This window comes from Chiloscyllium punctatum, chromosome 1, assembly GCF_047496795.1.
Source record: "Chiloscyllium punctatum isolate Juve2018m chromosome 1, sChiPun1.3, whole genome shotgun sequence".
NCBI classification, from domain to species: Eukaryota; Metazoa; Chordata; class Chondrichthyes; order Orectolobiformes; family Hemiscylliidae; genus Chiloscyllium; species Chiloscyllium punctatum.
The window spans coordinates 11,280,081-11,303,640 of record NC_092739.1 but is presented as its reverse complement, the minus strand read 5'-3'; the positions used below and the strand labels follow the sequence as shown (position 1 = coordinate 11,303,640).

Below are 23,560 nucleotides of genomic sequence, written 5' to 3'. Positions count from 1 at the left end.
AATCTACCCACCAAGCTCCCTCAGAATCTTATACATTTGGATAAGTACATGAAAAGGAAAGGTTTGGTGGGATAATGGGCTGGGAACAAGCAGGTGGGACCAGTTTAGTTTGGGATTATGTTCGGCATGGATTGGTTGGACTGAAGGGTCTGTTTCCGTGTTGTATGACTCTACAAAATAAACTTTCAGCGATCTCCAATGACTGCAGGCTAGGCCTAGTTGCAGTCAGTTTGAAGCAAAACGACTTTGAGTCAACACCTAGTCCCTTGCAAAATCCATCTCATGGTATATTACCATGTGTGCACTAAACCTGATGTTATTTTACCAGCAAATTGTCATTGTTTACGCATGAAAGATTTTTTTTTAAATTCTGGAAACACAGATCTGCCAATTTCTCTCTTTTTTAAAGGATTTCCGTTGTTCCTCGCCATTACAGAGCAGGCGGGGATGATGTCACAAGTTTCATTTGTATCGAAATATTCCCAAACCACAAACAAAAAAAACCGTTAATGTTAATGCATTTGTAAACACGACCAGGAGAAACATTATTCACCTGCCCTTGCCTTTTCCCTATTTGCAGCAGACGAAAACTGGGAACTTCCGCTGAGACGTCAACCCTCCGTCGCGTTGATTGATAGGCGGTGCTCAGCTCCGGATTGGCTGGATTTTGTGGAGTCGCGAGCAGAGCTCCGGCCAACGTCCGAATTGGTTGACGGAACGTGAGGGAGTTTGAAATCGTCCGGGCTACGTTCGAATCGGGCACTGAGTGAACGGTAACCCGTCGTTCGAGTTTCGCGCCAGAGCAGCGCGCGGTGCGAGCTGCGCCTCAGTGGCCCGGCGGGTGCGGCCGGTCTCACTTGTTGAGTTTCGCCGCTTTCGGTGTGTGTTTGTTCTTATTTGTTGGGCCTTGAGGCCTGCTGTGAGGTTCCGAGTGCCTTTTCGAGGCTTGCATGTGAGCTATTCCCGGGGCATGGTGAGCTCGGTTGTCTTCCTTTCTGCATACAGTTTTATCCTCTGCCTACTGGTGCAGAAAGACAAATCTCAATATATAATCGGACATAAATATCTTACTGATATTTCGCGAAGCAGTGTAGAGCAACGACGTCCAGCCTAGTGTTGTTCCCTGCCGGTGTTCTGCTTTTGCCCGAAACGTCGATTTTCCTGCTCCTCGGATGCTGCCTGACCTGTTGTGCTTTTCCAGCACCACTCTAATCTAGACTCTGATTTCCAACATCTGCAGTCCTCACTTTTGCCTTCATGGTCCATAAACCTCCTCCCTGCCCACTCTTCTTTTAGAGTCATGTACAGCATGGAAACAAACCCTTTGGTCCAATCTGTCCACGCCGACCAGATATCCCAACCCGACCTGCCAGCACCCGGCCCGTATCCCTCCAAACCCTTCCTATTCATATACCCATCCAAATGCCTGTTAAATGTTGCAATTGTACCAGCCTCCACCACATTCAGGATCTTGATCAGATGGGCCAATGGGCTGAGAAGTGGCAGATGGAGTTTAATTTAGATAAATGTGAGGTGCTGCGTTTTGGGAAAGCAAATCTTAGCAGGACTTATACGCTTAATGGTAAGGTCCCAGGGAGTGTTGCTGAACAAAGAGACTTTGGAGTGCAGGTTCATAGCTCCTTGAAAGTGGAGTCTTGGGTAGATAGGATAGTGAAGAAGGTGTTTGGTATGCTTTCCTTTATTGGTCAGAGTATTGAGTACAGGAGTTGGGAGGTCATGTTGCGGCTGTACAGGACATTGGTTAGGCCACTTTTGGAATATTGCTTGCAGTTCTGGTCTCCTTCCTATCGGAAAGATGTTGTGAAACTTGAAAGGGTTCAGAAAAGATTGACAAAGATGTTGCCAGGGTTGGAGGGTCTGAGCTACAGGGAGAGGCTGAACAGTCTGGGGCTGTTTTCTCTGGGGTCAGGGAGTCCAGAACTAGAGGGCATAGGTTTAGGTTGAGAGGGAAAAGATATAAAAGAAACCTAAGTGGCAACTTTTTCACGCAGAGGGTGGTACGTGTATGGAATGAGCTGCCAGAGGATGTGGTGGAGGCTGGTACAATTGCAACATTGAAGAGGCATTTGGATGGGTGTATGAATAGGAAGGGTTTGGAGGGATATGGGCCGGGCGCTGGCAGGTGGGACTAGATTGGGTTGGGATATCTGGTCAGCATGGACAGGTTGGACCGAAGGGTCTGTTTCCATGCTGTACATCTCTATGACTCTGACTCTATTTACAAATAATAGTATCATGTTTCAGGTGGTCCCATTTAAGATGGAGTCTGAGACCTTGATACCCTCAGATCACATGATATGGGGCATCTATGATATTGTGAGCAGTAAATGGCAGGGCCCTTAGCAACATTGATATACAGAGGGATCTTGGAGTGCAAGTACAGAGCTCTGCAAGTGGCAGCACAAGTGGTAAAAAAGTTGTAGAGCATGCTTCCTTTCATCAGTTGGCGTTATTGAATATAAAAGTTAGCAAGTCATGTTGCAGCTGCGTAAAACGTCAGTTGGGCAATATTTGGAATATTCTGTTCAGTTCTGGTTGCCACATTATGGGAAGGATTTGGAGGCTTTGCAGAGGGTGCAAAAGAGGTTTACCAGGATGTTGCCTGCTTTGCAGTGTATTAGCTATAAGGACAGGTTGGGTAAACTTGGATTTTGCTAGAGTATTGGAAGTTGAGGGGCTACTTGATAGAAGTATATAAAATTGAGAGGGAGTTTGAGTCTTTTTCCCAGAGTGGAAATGTCAAAGACAAGGGGGCATAGATTTAAGGTGAGAGGGGAATGGTTTAAAGGAGATGTGCGAAGAAAGTTTTTTACAGAAGGTGGTAGGTACCTGGCACATTCTGCCAGGGGAGGTGCTAAAAACAGGTGAGATAGCAACGTTTAAGAGGCATTTAGACCACTACATGAACAGGCAGGGAACAGATGGCTACGGACATACATAGATCGATGGGATTAGTTTAGAATGGCATCATGGTCGGTGCAGACATGGTGGGCTGAAGAGTCTATTCCTGTACTGTACTGTTCTGTGTTCTAATTGCTTACCGTACCTGCATGGGTTTTGTCCATGTACACCCATGCCTCTGAATGTCAACACTTAAAAGCATTCCACTATTGCAAAGTATTCTGATCTTCTATTCTGCCTAACAAAGTGAATTACCTCTCATTTCCCAATTTTATACACAGCATTACCCATTCAGTTAACATGTCTGTATCTCTTTACAGCTTGTTCAGTATCCTTCTCTCATTCAGCTTTGTATTAGCGGCACCGTTGAATGGATAATTTTTGGCTCCTTTATCTAAGTCATTGCTATAGATTGCAAATAGCTGAGGCTCAAAACTAATCCTTTAGGCATTCCACTGGTCACAGGCTACAAATTTGAACACACCCCATTTATTGCAACTCTACTTAACTCGTCATCCATCGACACTAATGTATTATCTCTTGTATAAAAACCTTATGTGGCACCTCATTGAATGCTTTATTAAAAATTGATATGTAGGACATTCACCGGCTTCCCTTTGCATATTAGTTATGAGCTCCAAATCCATAATTTGTTTTCAAGCATGATTCCTACTTCTAAAACAATGTTTAGTCTGTCTAATCATATTTTAGAAATAATTTTCTAAGTGTTGTTGACTCCTCCATTTCACCGTTGGCTAATGTCAAGCTAATTGGCCAGCAGTTCTCAGGTTTTCTCTTGCTCCTTTCTCAAAGAGCAATGTTACAATTTCTTCTTTCCTATTTGCAGGAGCTATTTGAGAGATTAGAGCCTCCACTACCTTTGCAGCCAATTCTGTTGGCATAGGTCACCAGTCCCATGGAAATTGTCAAATATTAGTATCTGAAGTAATTTATCATCACTAATCATTGCTTTAATTTTCTTCTTGTTAGACCCTTGCTTCCTCATTATCTTCAGAATGCATACCAAAAATAGACAAAATATTTGTTTACCGCTTCTATTTCCTAATTGCCTGCTAGAGCGTCTGGGTTTTAAAATTCATTCTTGGAATATGGGTGACCCTTGCTAGGCCAGTATTTATTGCTCATCCCTAATTGCTTGAGGACAGTTGAGAGTCAATCACATTGCTGTGGATCTGGAGTCACATGTAGGCCTTACCAGGTAAGGATGGCTATTTCTCTCCCTAAAAGACATTAGCAAACCAAGGTTTTTTAAAAGCAATCCAGTGCTGGCAAATGGGATTAGATTAACTTGGGATACCTGGTCGGCATGGACGAGTTGGACCGAAGGGTCTGTTTCCGTGCTGTACATCTCTATGACCCTATGACTGTGACTACTTTCCCTAGTACTTTCTGACCCTTGTTTTTCCTGACTTGTATCCACTACTGGTTCTACCTGATTTTCTGTGCCAAACCATTTAGTCCTCCACAATGAAAGACTTGTTGTAGGTACTGCTGCAGGGTGATGATAATGGTGAAAATGAGGTGTGATTGTTACGTGGTCCTATGTTTGTTTTCAAAAATGTTTTCATTATAATAACTTGACAAGTGTTTAAACCAGAAACATAGATCCCAGACTTCCACTAATATCATAATAGAAACATAGCCTCACTGAACAGGCATGGGCCATTCAGTTCTTCCAGCCTGTTCAGGATGATCATGGTTGAGCATCCAACTCAGTACCCGGTTCCCAATTTCTCCCATCCCCTTTGATTCCTTTAGCCCCAAGAACTCTCCACTCCTTCTTGAAAACATTCAATGTTTTGCCCTCAACCGCCTTCTGTGGCAGAGAATTCCACAAGCTCGCCATTCTCTTGGTGAAGAAATCTCTCCTTCCTTCAGTTCTAAAAGGCCATTCTATGACCCCTGGTTCAACACTCCGTGGTCATGGAGAACATCCTCCATCTACCTTGTCTAGCACTGCTGGAATTTTATGGGTTTCTAGAAGATTCCAGTCTCTCCTAAATTCCAGTGAATACAGTCCTAACCAACCAGTCTCTTTCTGGCAATTAATCTGGCAAATGGGACTAGATTAATTTAGGATATCTGGTCAGCATGGATGAGTTAGACTGAAGGGTCTGTTTCCATGCTGTACATCTCTGACTATGAAAATGACTTTAGTACATCTGTCCTGCTATCCTAGGAATCAGTCTGATAAACTTTCTTTGCACTCGCTCAATAGTAAGAACATATCTTCTCAGATAAGGAGTCCAAAACTGCGCACACTACTCAATGTGTGGTCTCACCAATGCCCTGTACAGTTGCAGAGGACATCCCTATTCCTGTACTAGCATCCTCTCATTGTGAAAGCCAGGGTCCCATTTGCCGCCTTTACCACCTGCTGCACCTGCATACTTGCTTTTAGCGACTGGTGTACGAAGACAATAGACAATAGGTGCAGGAGTAGGCCATTCTTCCCTTCGAGCCAGCACCACCATTCATTGTGATCATCCGCAATCAGTATCCTGTTCCTGCCTTATTCCCATAACTCTTGATTCCACTATCCTTAAGAGCTCTATCCGACTCTTTCTTGAAAGTATCCAGAGACTTGGCCTTCACAGCCTTCTGGGGCAGAGCATTCCACACACCCACCACTCTCTGGATGAAGAAGTTTCTCCTCAACTCTGTTCTAAGTGGCTTACCCCTTATTTTTAAACTGTCCTCTGGTTCGGGGCTCACCCATCAGCGGAAACATGCTTCCTGCCTCCAGAGTGTCCAATCCTTTAATAATCTTATATGTCTCAATCAGATCCCCCCTCAGCCTTCTAAACTCAAGCGTATACAAGCCCAGTCGCTCCAATCTTTCAGCGTAAGATAGTCCCGTCATTCCGGGAATTGACCTCGTGAACCTACGCTGTACTCCCTCAAATAGTCAATGTCTTTCCTCAAATTTGGAGACCAAAACTGCGCACAATATTCCAGGTGCGGTCTCACCAGGGCCCTGTAAAGCTGCAGAAGGACCTCTTTGCTTCTATACTCAATTCCTCTTGTTATGAAGGCCAGCATGCCTGCCGTACCTGCATGCTTGCTTTCATTGACTGATGTACAAGAACACCTAGATCTCGTTGTACTGCCCCTTTACCTAAATTGATTCCATTTAGGTAGTAATCTGCCTTCCTGTTCTTGCCATCAAAGTGGATAACCACACATTTATCCACATTAAACTGCATCTGCCATGCATCCATCCACTCACCTAGCCTGTCCAAGTCACCCTGTATTCTCCTAACATCCTCCTCACATTTCACCCTGCCACCCAGCTTTGTGTCATCAGCAAATTTGCTAATATTATTTTTAATACCTTCGTCTATATCATTAATGTACATTGTAAAAAGCTGCGGTCCCAGCACTGATCCCTGCGGCACACCACTGGTCACCGCCTGCCATCCTGAAAGGGAGCCGTTTATCACTGCTGTTTCCTGTCGGCCAACCAATTTTCAATTCATGTCAGTATTTTGCCCCTAATACCATGTGCCCTAATTTTGCCCACTAAGTCCAGATATACTACATCCACTGGATCTCCCTTGTCCATCTTCAGAGTTACATCCTCAAAAAATTCCAGAAGATTAGTCAAGCATGATTTCCCCTTTGTAAATCCATGCTGACTCTGACCTGTTACTGGTATCCAGATGTGTCGTAATTTTGTCCTTTATGATTGACTCCAGCATTTTTCCCACCACCGAGGTCGGACTAATTGGTCTATAATTTTCTGTTTTTTCTCTCTCCTTCCTTCCTTAAAAAGTGGGACAACATTAGTCACCCTCCAATCTATAGGAACTGATCCTGAATCTATAGAACATTGGACAATGATCACCAATGCATCCACGATTTCTACAGCCACCTCCTTCAGTACCCTGGGATGTAGACCATCAGGTCCCAGGGACTTATCAGCCTTCAGACCTAACAGTCTCTCCAACTCACTTCCTGCCTAATATAAATTCCCTTCAGTTCAGGTCCTTCAGCCACTATTACATCTGGGAGATTGCTCGTGTCTTCCCCAGTGAAGACAGATCTAAAATACCAATTCAACAATTCAACTCTTCTGCCACTTCTTTGTTCCCTGTGATCAATTCACCCTTTTCTGTCTTCAAGGCCCCAATTTTAGTCTTAACCATTTTTTTTTCTTTTCACATACCTAAAAAAGCCTTTACTATCCTCCTTTATGTTTTTGGCCAGTTGAGTTGGAAGACTTGGACCTCTTCCTTTCACAAACTATTGCCAAGCAGATAATAACCTGCTTTCCTGTTCTTCTCTCTACCAAAGTGTAAAATGTCACTTTTCTACATTATCCTGCTTCCCCCATGTATTTACCCAATTTGTCCAAATCATTGAAGCTTCTCTGCTCACAGATCACCCTCCCACTCAGCTTTGTTCTCTGCAAACTTGGAGATCTGACACAGTTTGCTCCTCTAAACCATTGATATATATTGTGAATAGCTTTGATTCAAGCGCTGGTCACGTAGGAATCATCAGCTGCCACTCAGAAAAAGACCTATTTAATTCCTATTCCTTGTTTCCTGTCTGCTGATCAGTTCTCCATCTATTTCAGTACACAACCTCCAATCTCATGCACTTTTGATTTTACAGAGTCATCTCTTGTGTGGGAACTTTTTGAAAGCAATCCGAAAATCCAAGTAAACCACATCATTGACTTCTCCTTGTCTACTGTAGTTAAATCTTCAAAAGGTTCCAGCAGATTTGTCAAGCCCCTTTGTGAAACCATGCTGACTCCATCCTCTTTGTCACATTTTTCCCAAGTGCTGTGCTGTTACATCTTTCACAATGGACTTTAATAATATTTTTGCCCACAACTGATGTCAAGCTAACTGATTTACAATTTGTGTTTTGCCTCTGCTTCCCTTCTTAAAAAGTCGGCTTCGTTAACTACCTTTTAATCCGTGCGAGAATCTGTAGAATCTCGGAAGATGATCACCAGTACATCTGCTATTTCTAGGGCCATTTCCTTAAGTACTCTGGGATGAAGGTTATCAAGCTCTGGGGATTTATCTGCCTTTAATCCTGTTAGTTTCGTCAATAGCACTTCCCCATTAATATTGATTTATTTCAATTTCACCTTCTCTTTCGGCTCGATTACATCCCCCTACCCCTCTCCGTGTTTTTGGAATGCTACTTGTGTTTTCCTTTTGTGAAGACAGAACTAAAGTATGTGTTTAATCGGTCTGTCATCTTTGTTCCCCATTATAAATTCCCTTTGTCAGTCTCTTTGTCTCCCTTTACTAGAATCTAAACTCTCCCAATCCTCAGGTCTGCTGTTTTATTTCAGCTAATTTGCATGCCTCCCCTTGGATTTAATACTGTCTCTAATTTCTCCTGTTAGTCATGGTCTGATCATGTTTCCCATTTTACTTTCATGCTGGACTGGGATGAATAAACTTTACAGTTCATCCATGAGCTATTTAAATGCCTGTCTGTCGTCATCCCTTTAAATAATAATCCCCAATTTATCATAGCTAGCTTGCGTCTGATACAAGTTGTTCTGGTATAACACTTGTTTCATAAATGCGAATTGGTTATAATGCAATTGACTAACTGTGGACGCTGTTTGGTTAACCTTTCTACTGAACAGGTACAGCAATTTTCTACAGCTGTTTTCCATAGTGTGAGGTTGCAGAGGAATGCAATTGTCACGTTCCACCAGAACGCACTACCATCATAATTTCTTTAGTTAGTCAGGCATTGATTACAGCTCCCCTAAGTGCGATATTACAGCAAAGCATTGGCCTAGTTAATGTGCTCAGGAGGCTGGTAAGGTGTTAGAACATATCCCTTTCTGACCGAAGTGAAAGTACTGTCACAGAAACGTATAGTATGGAAAAATCCTTTGGCCCATTGAGTCTGCATCAAAACATGAGAAGCACTTGACCTTCAATCTATTCCCAATTACCAGCTCTTGGCCCAGCCTTGAAAGTTCTAATGCTCCAAGTGCTCATCTTGGTACTTTATAAAGAATGTGAGGCAATTTTCCTCTACTACCTTCTGAGGCAGCACTCTGCAGACCATCACCATCCTCTGAATTTCAAAAAAAAAGTTGTTCCTCCCACCCTCAATCTCTTGCCCCCCACCTTGAACCTGCGTCCCCTCTTGATTAATCCTTTAACTCAGGGCACCAAATGCTCCTTATCCACACTCTCTATGCCCAGCATAATCTTGTACACTTCAATCACATCACTCTGTCTCCACACACCCCCACCCCAAAACAAATCCTTTCATCAAACTTACATTTTCTATTCCAAACAGCATCCTGGTGAATCTCCTCTGCTCTCCCTCCAGTTCCTGTAATGTTGCAACCAGAACTACACACAGTACTCAAGCTGTGTCTCACCAAAGTTCTAACAACTCCAACATGACTTCCTTGCTTTTGTAATTTATTCCTCAATTAATAAAGGCAAGTGTCCTTTATGCCTTTTTCACCACCCTTCGGCATTCTGAGATCTATGGGGAAACACTCCAAGGTCCCGTTGTTCCATAGAACTTCCTGGTGTCATGCCATTGATTGAATACTTCTTTGTCAGATTACTCCTTCAAAATTGTATCACCTTGTGCTTTTCAGGGTTAAATAGCATCTGCCACTTATTTGCCCATTTGACCATCCTGTTTGTGTCTTGTTGCCTAAGCCACTTAATTCACTGTTAACCACCTGACTAATGTTTGTATCATCCGCAAATTTACTAATCCACAAACCTCCACACAATAATCTGTCATTTATGTAAATGACAAAAAAAAGAGGACCCAGTACAGATGTTTGTGGTACACCGTTGGACACTGGCTTGCCGTCACTGAAGTGGCCTTCGACATTTACGCTCTGTCTCTGACAATTAGGTAAATTTTAAATCCACTTTATCAAATAGTCCTGCATCCCGTGTGCACTTGCCACCTTGATAAGTCTCCTGTGTGGGATCTTATCAAAGGCTTTGCTGAAATCCATATGAACTATATCAACTGCACTACCCTCTTCGGCTCACCTGGTCATCCCCTCAAAACAATTCAATCATGTTTGTTAGGCATGACCTCCCTTTGCTGAAGTCACGCTGACTGTCTCTGATCAAACCTTGCCTCTCAAGTGGAGATAGGTGCTCTCCTTCAGCAATCTTGGGCTTATCTTTACAACCTTTTTGAAATATTGGAACCACAATTAGTGTTCTCCACACTTTTGGCACCTCTCCCAGGGCAGTGCAATATCCTCCCTTGCCTCCCACAGCAGCCTGGGGCGCAATTTATCCAGACCCAGAGATTTGTCCACCTTTTAAGCCTACTAACACATCCAATACCTTGTCCTTCCCTAATGTTAATTTGCTCAAGCACCTCACAGTCTCTCTCCTCCAAGGTTTCACATCTTCATTCACGGTTTGCTTGCACTCTTCAGGCATTTGATAAGGTTCCCCATGGTAGGCTCATGCGGAAAGTCAGGAGGCATGGAATAGAGGGAAATTTGGCCAGTTAGATAGAAAACTGGCTAACCGGTTGAAGTCAGAGTGGTGGTAGATGGTAAATATTCAGCCTGGAGCCCAGTTACAAGGGATCAGTTCTGGGTCCTCTGCTGTTTGTAATTTTTATTAATGACTTGGAAGAGGGAGTTGAAGGGTGGGTCAGTATATTTGCAGATGATACGAAGATTGGTGGAGTTGTGGATAGTGAGGAGGGCTGTTGTCGGCTGCAAAGGGACTTAGATATGATGCAGAGCTGGGCTGAGGAGTGGCAGATGGAATTCAATCCTGTCAAGTGTGAGGTTGTCCATTTTGGAAGGACAATAAGAATGCGGAATACAGGGTTAACGGTAGGGTTCTTAGTAAGGTGGAGGAGCAGAGGGATCTTGGGGTCTATGTTCATAGATCTTTGAAAGTTGCCACTCAGGTGGATAGAGCTTATAAGAAGGCCTATGGTGTATTAGCGTTCATTAGCAGAGGGATTGAATTCAAGAGTCGTGAAGTTGCAGCTGTCCAGGACCTTGGTAAGGCCACATTTGGAGTACTGTGTGCAGTTCTGGTCGCCTCATTTTAGGAAAGATGTGGACGCTTTGGAGAGGGTGTAGAGAAGATTTACCAGAATGTTGCCTGGAATGGAGAATAGATTCCAGGCAACATCCTGGTAAAGGATGTTGTACGAGGATAGGTTGAGAGTGCTAGGCCTTTTCTCATTTGAACGGCGAAGGATGAGGGGTGACTTGATAGAGGTTTATAAGATGATCAGAGGAATAGATAGAGTAGACAGTCAGAAACTTTTTCCCCGGGTACAACAGAGTGTTACAAGGGGACATACATTTAAGGTGAAGGGTGGAAGGTATAGGGGGGATGTCAGGGGTAGGTTTTTTACCCAGAGAGTGGTGGGGGCATGGAATGCGCTGCCTGTGGGAGTGGCAGAGTCAGAATCATTGGTGACCTTTAAGCGGCAATTGGATAGGTACATGGATGGGTGCTTAAGCTAGGACAAATGTTCAGCACAACATCGTGGGCCGAAGGGCCTGTTCTGTGCTGTATTGTTCTATGTCTATGTCATCCTCATTCTCTTGAGATGGGTGATATTCTACCAACTCAGCACTCTCCCAGTGTCCTCTGGCTCCACCCACAGATTGCCATCTTGTTCACTAATGGGGCCTGGTCTTTTTCTGAGTATCCTGTTCCCATTGATGTACTTATGCTTGCAGAATATCTTGGAATTTTCCCTACTTTTACCAGCCAGAGTTTTGTCATATCCCCTCTTTGCTTTCCTAATTGTGTTGTTAATCTCCACCTTGCACTTTCTGTATTCCATTAATACCTCCACTTGTACCTGCTAAATGATTTTTCTATTTTGCCCTCATCATATCCAGAATACCTGTGATTATCCATGGTTCTCAGGGCTTGCTATTCCTTCCTATCACCGTAGGGGGAACATGTTAGGCTTGTACTCTCTCCATTTCCTTTTTGACTGTACCCCACTGCTCTTCTGTAGGTTTCTGTAGGTCGGAGTGGTGACAGCGCAGACCAGGAAGGTAAATTTCCCTCTTAAAGACTGACTTGCGAATAGGTGGAACGAAGACTGAACAGGAGTGGACGCGGACACTTGGATTGCTAGGCACGTGTACTGATATATTCGGACTGTGGCTAAACCCAAGAAACTACACGTGTAGTGTCTCCCACCCATCACCCTCCTCTTAACTGAAAAAAGGATTGTGTGTGTAGGGTTGGTAAGGTAAGGGTTTTTTTTTCCTCATTTATTCCACCTCTCTTGGCAATTTAGGGCAGAGGGGATGGAGGCTCAGGCAGTTTCATGCTCCTCTTGCAGGATGTGAGAGGTAAGGGTCACCATTAGTGTCCTTGCTGATTTCGCTTGTGAGAGGTGCACCCAACTCCAGCTCCTCTCTCTCTGCATTAGGGAACTGGAGTTGGATGAACTTCAGATCATTTGGGAGGCTGAGGGGTTGATAGGAAGTTATACAGAGGATAAAAGTAGCTGGGTGACCATCAGGAGAGGGAAAGGGAATAGGCAGACAGTGTAGGGATCCTCTGTGGCAATTCCCCTCAACAATAAGTATACTGTTATGGAAACTTGGAGGAGATGAATTACTGGGGAAAGTCACAACATTCCGGTTTTTTGCACTGAGGTTGGCTTTGTGGCTCAGAATGGGGAAGAATAGGAGGGTGATAATAATAGATACAATTGTGAGAGGAACAGACAGGAGACTCTGTGGTCGCGATTGAGACTCCCTGAAGATATGTTGCCTCCTGGATGCCAGGGTTAGGGATGTCTCTGATCGAGTCTACAGAATTCTTTAAGGGAGAGGGAGAGCAGCCAGAAGTCATCATACACATCGGTACGAACAGCATAGCTAGGGAAAGGGATGAAGACCTGAAAAGAGAATATAGTGAGTTAGGTTGGAAGCTAGAAGGCAGTATGGGCAAAGTAGTAATCTCAGCATTGCCGCCGGTGCCATAGGCTATTGAGGCTAGGAATAGAGAGCGAATGTAGAGGAACATGTGGCTGTGGGGCTGGGGTAGAAGGGAAGGCTTCAAATATGGGGATCATCGGGGTACCTTTTGGGGAAGGTGGGTCCTGTACAAGGACAGTTTATTCCTGAACTGGAGGAGTACAATATCTTGGGTGGGATGTTTGTTAGAGCTCTTTGGGATGGTTTAAACTAGATTGGCGGGGGTGGGGAACCAGCAGTATGGATCAGATGATACAGTATATAATGAACAGCCAGATACAGTATGCAGAGAGTCTGTGAGGAGGGATAGACACTTGATAGAGCAAAGGTGCAGTCAGTGTGATGGGTTGAAGTGCATCTGTTTTAATGCAAAAAATATCAGGGATAAGGGTGACGAACTTTTGAATTATCAATAAATTGATCAGTACTTGGAATGATGATGCTCTGGCCGTTAGAGACTTGGATGTCACAGGGGCAAGAATGGTTGTTGGATATTCCAGGGTTTAGATGTTTCCAAAGGAATAAAGGGGATGGAAAAGAGGTAGAGGAGTGGTATTGCTAAGCGGGGATAGTATCACAGCTGCAGAAAGGGAGGTCATCTAAGAGGGTTTGTTCTACATAATCAGTATGGATGGAAGTCGGAAACAGCAAAGGAGTAGTCACTTTATTGGAAGTTTTCTACCAATCCTTCTGTAGCAGCAGAGACACCGGAGTAGATTGGGAGGCAGATTTTGAAAAGATGCAGAAGTAACAGGGTTGTTGTCATACTTGACTTTAACTTCCCTAATATTGATTGGAACCTACTTAGTTCAAATAGTTCGATGGAGAAGCTTTTGTCAGCTATGTCCAGGAAGAGCTCATGACTCAATGTGTAGATAGGCTAACTAGAGGGGAGGCCATATTGGATTTGATACTTGGCAACGAACCATGCCAGATGTCAGATCTCTCTGTGGGAGAGCAGTTCAGTGATAGTGATCACAACTCCCTGATGTTTACTATAGTCATGGCGAGGTATAGGAGCAGACGGCATGGGAAAGTATTTAATCAGGGAAAGGGGAATTAAAATGCGATTTGGCAGGAACTGCAGCTCCTAAATTGAGAACAGATGTTCTCAGGGAAATGTATGACAGAAACATGGAGGTTGTTTAAGAAGCACTTGCTGATTGTGCTGGACAGGTTTGTCCCACTGAGGCAAGGAAGGGATGGCAGGATGAAGGAACCTTGAATGACAAAGAGATGTAGAACATCTAGTCAAGAGGAAGAAGGAAGCTTACTTAAGGTTGAGGAAACAAGAAACAGACAGGGCTTGAGAGTTACAAGGTAACCAGGAAGGAATTAAAGAATAAACTTGAGAGTGAGAAATGTGCATGAAAACGCTTTAGTGGGTTGGATTAAGGAAAATCCTAAGGCACTGTACACTTATGCGAGGAACGAGAGGATGGTAAGAGAGAAGATTGGGCCGATCAGGGATAGTGGAGGGAACTTGTGCCTGGAGGTGGGGAGGTCTTTAATGAATACTTTTCTTCAGTATTCACTACTGAGAGAAACTTTTGACGTTTCTGAGGACAGAGTAAAACAGACTGATATGCTTGAGCAGGTTGATGTTAAGAAGGAGGATGTGCTGAAAAGTTTGAAAAACAAAGATAAATAAATCCCTGGGCCAGATGGGATATACCCAAGGTTAATATGGGAAGTGAGGGAAGAAATTGCTGCACCTTTGGTGATGATCTTTGCATCCTCAATGTCCACTGGAGTAGTACCAGATGATGGGAGGGTAGCAAATGTTATTCCCTTGTTCAGGAAGAGGAATAGGGATCAACCAGGGAATTACAGACCAGTCAATCTTTTGTCTGTGGTGGGCAAATTATTCGAGAGGATTCTGAAAGACCGGATTTATGATTACTTGGAAAACCGTAGTTTGATTAGAGATAGTTAAAAAGGTGTATGGTATGTTGACTTTCGTTAGTAGGGGATTGCATTTTAGAGCCATGAGGTTATGCTGCAGCTCTTTAGAGGCCTGATTAGACCACACATGGAATATTGTGTTCAGTTCTGGTCAACGTTTTAAAGGAAAGATGTGGAAGGTGCAGAGGAGATTTCCCAGGATACTGCCTGGGCTGGAGGGCAGGTCTTGTGAAGAAAGATGAGAGGTGACTTGATAGAGGTGTACAAGATGATGAGAGGCATAAGATAGATTGGATAGGCAGAGACTTTCTCTGTCTATTACAAGGAGACATAATTTCAACATGATTGGAGGAAGGTTTAGGGGAGATGTCAGGGGTAGGTTTTTTACACAGAGTGGGTGTGTGGAATGCACATCCAGTGATGGTAGGAGAAAGTGAGGACTGGAGATCAGAGTCGAGAGTGTGGTGCTGGAAAAGCACAGCAGGTCAGGCAGCATCTGAGGAGCAGGAGAATTGATGTTTTGGGCAACAGGACGCTACCAGACCTGCTATGTTTTTCTAGCACCATATTCTTGACTCTGCAAGCGGTGGTAGTAGAGTCAGATCCATGAGGGACATTTAAGCGCCTCTTGGATAAGAACGTGGAAAATGGTACAGTGAAGGGTATGCAGGTTAGCCTGATCTTAGAGTAGGATGAAACGTCAGCACAACATCAAGGGCGTGTACTGTGCTGTACTGTTCTGTATTTGCTCACTGTTAGCTGCTCCAGTCTACCTTGACCAGATCCTGCCTTGATTTATTCTAATTTGCCCTCCTCAATCCAAAACTTTATTTTTTTTGCAATTTATCTGTTTCTTTACCCATACTCAGTTTAATTGTACCATGTTGTGATTGCTATCACTCAAATGTTCCCCCACCACAATTAGATCCAGGACAGTGTCATCTCTTGCTTGCCCCTCAACATATTGGCCCAAAGGTTTTCCCTGTACGTAAGTAAGGACATCAACTTCACCCAAGCCCTTAACACTAGTTAATGTTTGAAAAGTTGAAATCATCTTTATTCCTGATGAAGGACTTTTGCTCGAAACGTCGATTTCGAAGCTCCTTGGATGCTGCCTGAACTGCTGTGCTCTTCCAGCACCACTAATCCAGAATATTATAATTACTTGTTTGTTATTATTTTTACACACCTCCCCAAATTGTGCAAAAGGTTTCTCCTCAATTTCTTGTCAGCTCTCTGGAAGTTTATAATAAACACCTAGTAATATAGCTGTCCCTTTCTTATTCCTAAGCTCTACCTGCAAAACTTCATTTGATGACCCCTCAAAGATATTTTTCCTCACTGCAGTAACCAACTCCAAAACTAATAACGCAATGCCTCCTCCTTTGGCATTTTAAATAACAAATTATATTGAACTTATTTTTTTCCTTGAAGTATTCAACTATTAATTTAAATTACCAAATTCAAATTGATGCTTTTGGGGGTAAAGTAAGCATTTTCTGCTAATACTTGCCACTGCTTTTTTTTGTTTGTCTTTCACTCATTCTCCGTTCACACTCTAACCCCCCTCTATTCATGACTACAAGTTGTACATGTATAGAAACCCTTGTCAGTTTTTTGCAAAGTTGGTTTTGAATTATTTATGCTTGTATTGTCATTTAGGAAATGTTTCTGTTCTGATGCAGGGGCTTAGGCTGAAATAAAAAATGAGCCTGCGAAAGCAAACGCCCAGCGATTTTCTAAAACAGATCATAGGGAGACCAGTAGTGGTCAAACTGAACTCAGGCGTGGATTATCGAGGTACAGTAAGTCCTACTTAAAATTGTAATTGAGTTCCTGAAAATCTCAACTTTGAATGAAATAATTGTAAGTGAACCATGAGTTGCCATCAGAATCTGGGTTAAAACCAGTGCTGGGTTTGGAGATTTTCATCTCTGGACAAACCAAATGTACAAGATGAAATAGCCTTTTGCACATGTGCAGCACCGTGCGTTCCTAGCTGAAATAATTTGCAAAACAGAACAGGTCATTTTAATTGTAAAAGGAGTACTGCATAAATTGAAGGGAGAACATTGGAGGGCTATGCAGAAAGAGCAGGCGATGAGACTACATTTAGTTGATAGGTATTTAAAAATTAAGCTTTGAAATGATACGCTGAATAACTTTCTTCTGTGGTTTAATTCCATGATTCAAAAGAAGTTAAGGAGAGGCCCTGTAATCCCAGCCCACTGGCCCTTACACTAAATTCCACAACAAGTCTTTGCCATATTTTCCTGTTGAAGCCTCTGAAACCTTTTCCCCTTTCTACCTTCTACAGCTGTTCCAGTCTTAACAGTTGTGCATTAAAAAAAATTATCATGAAATGCTGTATTATATTTTTTCATTTTCGCATCTTTTATCTCGATATATTGTGTGTAGTTGCCCTGATGACTTTCTTTCTGATCATTCTTCGCTCTGAGAACAAAACATTTAATCCTGTGCCACAGATACAAGTCTTTCAGTCACCTTCAAATGAATTTCCAATATTCTTTGTTTGAACTTCAAAAGATTGTCAATAATATTTATATTCATTTATTGTAACCTGTGTTTCTAATGTCAATAGCATTCGCAAACTTTGTAAATTCAGAAATCATGGCTCAAACTGATTAGGAAGCAGGCCTTGAAGAATAAACATCTTTAAAACAAAGCAATATTAACCAGAACAGTGAGGACTTACTGTAATGGAAATTGTGCCTCTTTACTGCTTAAATGCTGGTGGAAAAAAAAGGCCAGGTTACAGAAGTTTTATGGCACAGAAAGAGGCCATTCGGCCTATTGTACCTGCACTGGCTTGTTAAATGAGCATCATTACCTGGTTCTAATTTCCTGCCTTTTCCCCCATACCCTTGCACATAATTTGTATCCAAGTAATCACCCAGTGACTTCACAAATGCCTCAACTGAGCCTAATACCACCACAACTCTAGGCAGTACGTTCCATACCCTAACTGAGTGAAAAGGATTTTCCTCACTATGCCCTGTTTCTTTTGCACTTTAGACCACTTTATTTATTTATATATTGTTCTTGCAACAAGCAGGAGCAGTTTCTCTCCATCTACTGTCTAGTCCTTGCATGATTTTGAAGACCACCATCGGTTCTCCTCTTAGCCCCAACTTGTTGGTCCCAACTTCTTCAATCATTCCTCATCCCTAGAACCATTTTTTATACCACTTCTGCACTTTGTCCAATGCTTTCACATTCTTCCTATAATATGGCATTTGCAACTGTACCCAGTACTCCAGCAGAGGTCTACCAAGTATCTACATAAGTTCTTATGAATAAAGCTGCGGCTACTGTATGCTTTACTCTATTTATTGCTCTGCCTTTACTTATCCTGCCACTTTCAAAGATCTGTGGACATACACAGCCAGGTTCCTCTACTTTTGCATCCTCTGTAGAAATGTATCCACTATTTAATATTGTCTTTCCATTTTATTCCTACCAACGTGTTTCACTCTGCACTTGTCTGCGTTGAAACTCATCTGCTATGTGGCTGCCTACTCCACTGCCTTCTTCCATGCCTTGTATCTTTTGCAAAGTCCCAATACTGACCCTGGGAACATCCACTAAAACTACCCCCTGCCCCCTCAGTCCATAAAATGTATTGCTCTGCCCATTTTCTCAGCATTTTGCTAATGACCCTTTTATAACATGGCCTAAACTTTCCTCACAGGTCTGTTGTTTTTTTACAGTACCACGTAGCTTTCTCAACGTCCATGTGCACCACATCAACATCAACAGTGTTACCTTCATTGAGCATTTTTTATTTCCTCTTCAGAAAGCTCCAAGTTAAACATGATCTTCCCCTTAGGAAGAGTCAGCATGGATTTCTAATCAACCCACCATTTTCCATGTGATTATTTTTCTATCCAGAATAATTGTCTCAAGAAACTTCCCCACCACTGAAGTTAAGCTGACTAGTCTGTAACGATGGGCTTATCCTTGGCAACTCCTTCAAATCTAGGGAAGTCTAGGCCATTGCAATTTCCACATTCACATCCTTCAAAATGTTTGGATGCATCTCAATGATCCCTGGTGCTTTGTCAACGTAAGCTCCAACAGTCTTACCAGACATATCTGCCCTATCAGTTTGGAACCCTTCTAGTGAATGATTTCATCCACTGTCACCATGGACTGGTCAGCGTCTCTGTAAAAGAAAGATGCAAATTATTCATTTGACACCTCAACCATGCCCCCGCCTCGAAGTGTATGGCAACTAATTGTAATAGACATATTTTAAAAGAAGTAAGCATAATCTAATGACTAAGATTAACAGAATTCTTGATGCTCAGTTTACTTATGGATGTACTGCTTTTTCAGTTCATGTGTATACATAACTGAAGTTGAAACCTCAGTTTATCAGTACTAGATTTTCCTTTATAAATGGTGTCCTTTGCCTACAATGATAGCACCTGTACTTGTACTGCTGCTGTATTGCCAACTAGTTGGAGGCCTGTCCACCTGATGGATAAAGGATAGATGTTGCTGCTTTGTTTTGTTTTTAACTCTTTCCCGCATTCCCTTTCTCAGTGAAGATAAGGAACTTGTCACTAAAGCTGGCCTTTCTAATTTAATAAAGGGATAAGTCCCAGGTGTCTACGTGTCAAATAAAATTAATAATCTTCATTTTAAAATGGGAATTGTTCAGTTTCAATCATTTGTTTAAAGAGTAAGGGTTCTTTAAATTGAATATTTTTATTCAAGTATAATATGAGAGGCATTCTTTTGTTGCTGTGAACTCTAAGTTGTGGCTAAACCCTAAATTCACATTTAGTTCTAATTTCTGGTAATCATTACTCAGTTATAAAACTGAATATTGCATTGAACATTCTAGTCTTGGATTTTAATACATTTTAATTGCAGTTGTCTCATTTTTGCCAGGTGTTTTGGCTTGTCTGGATGGTTATATGAATATAGCACTGGAACAAACAGAAGAATATGTAAATGGTCAACTTAAGAACAAGTATGGTGATGCATTTATTCGAGGCAACAATGGTAAATTCACTTGTTTCCTTTCGAAATAAAATTTGAAAGTTATGCTTTATATTGTACTGTAAAACTACAAAGGTGTTATTGAGAACAAAGGTTTTTGAAAAAGTGTTCATCCAGAGACTGTTTAGATGCGTGCATGACTCTCTTGTGCTTTCTGTCTCCTGATCAGTTTATCTCATCTATTTTGTTTCTGTCTCTTTCTTGAAGAAAGTCACATTGTTTGTTTTTAAAAATGCAGTAAGTCCTTGCTCCCCACAAGGGGTAGAGGCATGGATTTCCCATGGTGACCAAGAAAGCATGAATACCATGGATATGCTAAGCCCTTCCCCTATGCACCCAATACATGCCCCAACATGTTTGAAAAGCATTAAAACATTGCAATAAACACATTTAAACTTTTAAATTGATGCATTACTAAAAAGGAAATGATATTACTGTAGTTAACAAAACTTTATAGTACTGTATAAAAATACGTACTGCAGTAGTCGATTCAATATTGGTACAGTGCTCAATGAGATGAGCAGCATCTTAGTTGATATTTAACAGCCATCAGCTGTTGATCAGGAGATGGAGGCTGGAAGCAAGACGGCAGTGGGGAAGGAGCACACAGTTGTGACTCATCTGCTGTCTCTAGACTTGCTTGGCTTTTGTAAACTGCATCATATGGGAAACTGCAATACTTTTCAAAAAAAAAATTCCCTAATAACCTCTACAAAAGGAGCCAAAGTATTTTCTAATCCCTTTTGACTTGAATGCTACACCCAAGAGAGAGATCATATTTAAACAATAAATCTGTCATCTCATTAAAACATCAAATTCCTCCTTTTAATCTGAACATGCTGTAGAACCTCACCATCCCAATTGAAATCTCCAGCAATGATCTATTTCTCTTTTCTGAATATAGATGAAAAATATTCATAAAGACCTCACCTCCTTCCTCTGGCTCCATGTACAGATTGTCCCTTTGGTCTCTAAAAAGTCCCACTCTTTTCCTGATAATCCTGTTGTTTTACTATATCTATAAAATGCTTTGAGGTTTTCCTTAATCCTATCTGCCAAAGGCCGTTGTGCTTCCTGTTTTCCTGAAGGGCCTCCCCTGTTTTTAATGCCATCTCGGGACTTGCTCCCTTCACTCTTGGAGGAACGCACTGGCCCTGCGTTCTCACTATGCAACTTTTTAAAAGACTCCCACTTTCCAACTGTAGAATTATCTGCAAGTAGCTGCTCCCAGTCTATATTTGCCAGATCTTGTCTAATGATATTGAAATTGGCCCACCCTCAATTTAGACAATTAACCTCTGTACCTTCCTTTATCCCTTTCTATAATGACTTTAAAACTTAGAGCTATGGCCACTTCAACAACCTGACTGGCTTCATTCCCAAGGATTAGCTCCCCATCTTCAGTAGGGCTGTCTACGTACTGGCACAAAACCTCTCCTCTCCTGGATGCTCTTTAAAAGTTCCAACACAAACATTTCCTGTACTTACAAATGGCTACTTTATATTGTTCTGCAGCACCTTCCCCCCCCCCCCCCCCCCCCCCCAATCCTTTCACACTAAAGTAATCCCAGTTAATGTTAGCTAATGGGTTCCATTCTTGAGTACGTTTGAATTGATTAGATTACTTACAGTGTAAAAATAGGCTCTTCGGCCCAACAAGTCCACACCGACCCTCTGAATTGATTTGTACACAAGTCAGAACGCTGCAGAACAATATAAAGTAGCCATTTGTAAGTACAGGAAATGTTTGTGTTGGATCTTTAAAATTGCACCCATGTGTGGCATTTAGTTCGTAAGTATGAACGTTCTTCAGTTGGACATTCTTAAATTGGAACCTCCTGCATAGTTTTAGCACCACCTCCCTATTTAAATTACATTCCCATTGAAATAAAGGCCAACATTTCATTTGCCATCCCCATTGCCTGCTTAACCTAGAATGCTAGTTTTTGTGATTCATACACGAGGGCTCTCAAATTTCTCTTCTATAGCCTTCTGAAGTGTTTCTACATTTAAATAACACTGAACTCTTCTATTCTTCCTGCCAAAGTGCAAAACCTTAGATTTTCTCATAATATATTCCAACTGCCAGGTTTTTGCCCACTCACTCAAAATGTCTATATCCCTCTGCAGACTGAGTCATTCTCACCAAAGTATTTAAACTATTTAAAATCTTGACCACAAATTAAATTCACATTAGTTTTTTTTATTAACTTGAGCAAATACCCCACCTGTCTAATGTAATGTGCTGCTCTGATATTGAATCATGTGAGGAGTAACTTGTTTTTGAATATATCTAATAATGCAAATATTATTTAGGAGTTCAGAGATGGGGAACAGGGATCTTTAGTAGAAGCAGCTTGCTCTGGTGGTTTATTTAGTCCGTTTCATTTTCAAAAGTGACGCTTGTTTAAAAGTCCCTGGTCAGAAATATGAATAAAACTGTTCTTGACTCATGTCATGCTTGGTGTGTTGGTGATGAAAGAAGCAATTAGTTTACTGAGCAACAAAGAATATAATTCTTTAAATAAAAGATGAAATCAGTAAGCCTTTTCACTGGAAAAGTGCCACAAAGTTAAGGGGAAAAGTGCATGATTGTGTGTAAGCTGGAATACGTTGCTTTAGAGTCATAGAGATGTACAGCACGGAAACAGACCCTTCGGTCCAACCCATCCATGCCAACCAGATATCCCAACCCAATCTAGTCCCACCTGCCAGCACTTGGCCCACATCCCTCCAAACCATTCCTGTAAATGCCTTTTAAATGTTGTAATTGTACCAGTCTCCACCACTTCCTCTGGCAGCTTACCCCATACATGTGAAAAAGTTGCCCCCTTCGGTCTCTTCTTTATCTTTTCCCTCTCACCCCAAGCCTATGCCCTCTAGTTCTGGACTCCCCCACCCCAGGGAAAATACCTTGTCTATTTATCCTATCCATTCCCCTCATGATTTTATAAACATCTATAATATCACCCCTCGGCCTCTGATGCTTCAGGGAAAACAGCCCTAGCCCATTCAACCTCTCCTTATAGTTCAATCCTCCAACCCTGGCAATATCCTTGTAAATCTTTTCTGAGCCCTTTCAAGTTTCACAACATCCTTCCAATAGGAAGAAGACCAGAATTGCATGCAATATTCCAAAAGTGGCCTAACCAATGTCCAGTACAGCCGCACCATGATCTCTCAATTCATGTATACAGCGTGTTGGAAATTTTGTTTACTCTGGCCTTGCGTTATCAACAGTACTGGCCTCTGTATATCAATAAGAGATTAAGTGGTGTTTGGTCTGTTTTTCCTAAACTAGAAAATCTTTACATTTTCTTTCTTTTTTTCTTTCAGTGTTGTATATAAGCACACAGAAGAGGAGACTTTAGATGATGATGTGCACCAAATGTCATGTTTTTTTGATTTTTAAAAGACAAAAAAGTTTATTTTTTAAGCAAGGAGAAGACATTCAAGTACAGTAGTTCTTTTCAATTTTTGGTTATCCGCAATATGCGTGTTAGTTCCTCATAAATAAGGATGATTGATTTATATTTTCTTGAAGCCTTCGTTTGGTTTTTCAGAAATGGATAATGGCTGTAATGTAATATATAAAACCGGAAGTTTGATTCAGGCAAGTACTGGCCTGTTTTGGAAACACTGTACATTTTAAGCTAACTACCTGCTTAGGGAAAAGTGACTTCATTGCTGACACTGTTGTGAATAAAGGACTTGATGTATGTG

General features: G+C 42.0%; 1 protein-coding gene across 6 annotated transcripts; it reads left to right on the top strand.

Moving 5' to 3' along the window:
* The first annotated feature begins 641 nt into the window (after positions 1-641).
* lsm6 (LSM6 homolog, U6 small nuclear RNA and mRNA degradation associated) lies at positions 642-23,560 on the top strand. 6 transcript variants are annotated; one of them, XM_072569547.1, is made up of 5 exons: positions 642-773; positions 11,926-12,165; positions 16,492-16,606; positions 19,727-19,840; positions 23,174-23,560. In XM_072569547.1, exons 3-5 carry the CDS (start codon positions 16,513-16,515, stop codon positions 23,206-23,208), a joined length of 243 nt encoding a protein of 80 aa, XP_072425648.1. In that variant the 5' UTR covers positions 642-773; positions 11,926-12,165; positions 16,492-16,512; the 3' UTR covers positions 23,209-23,560. The 6 variants fall into 6 exon arrangements, with proteins under 6 accessions (XP_072425648.1, XP_072425859.1, XP_072425945.1 ...); XM_072569594.1 differs by having other exon boundaries at positions 686-879; XM_072569668.1 differs by lacking the exon at positions 642-773 and adding an exon at positions 897-973.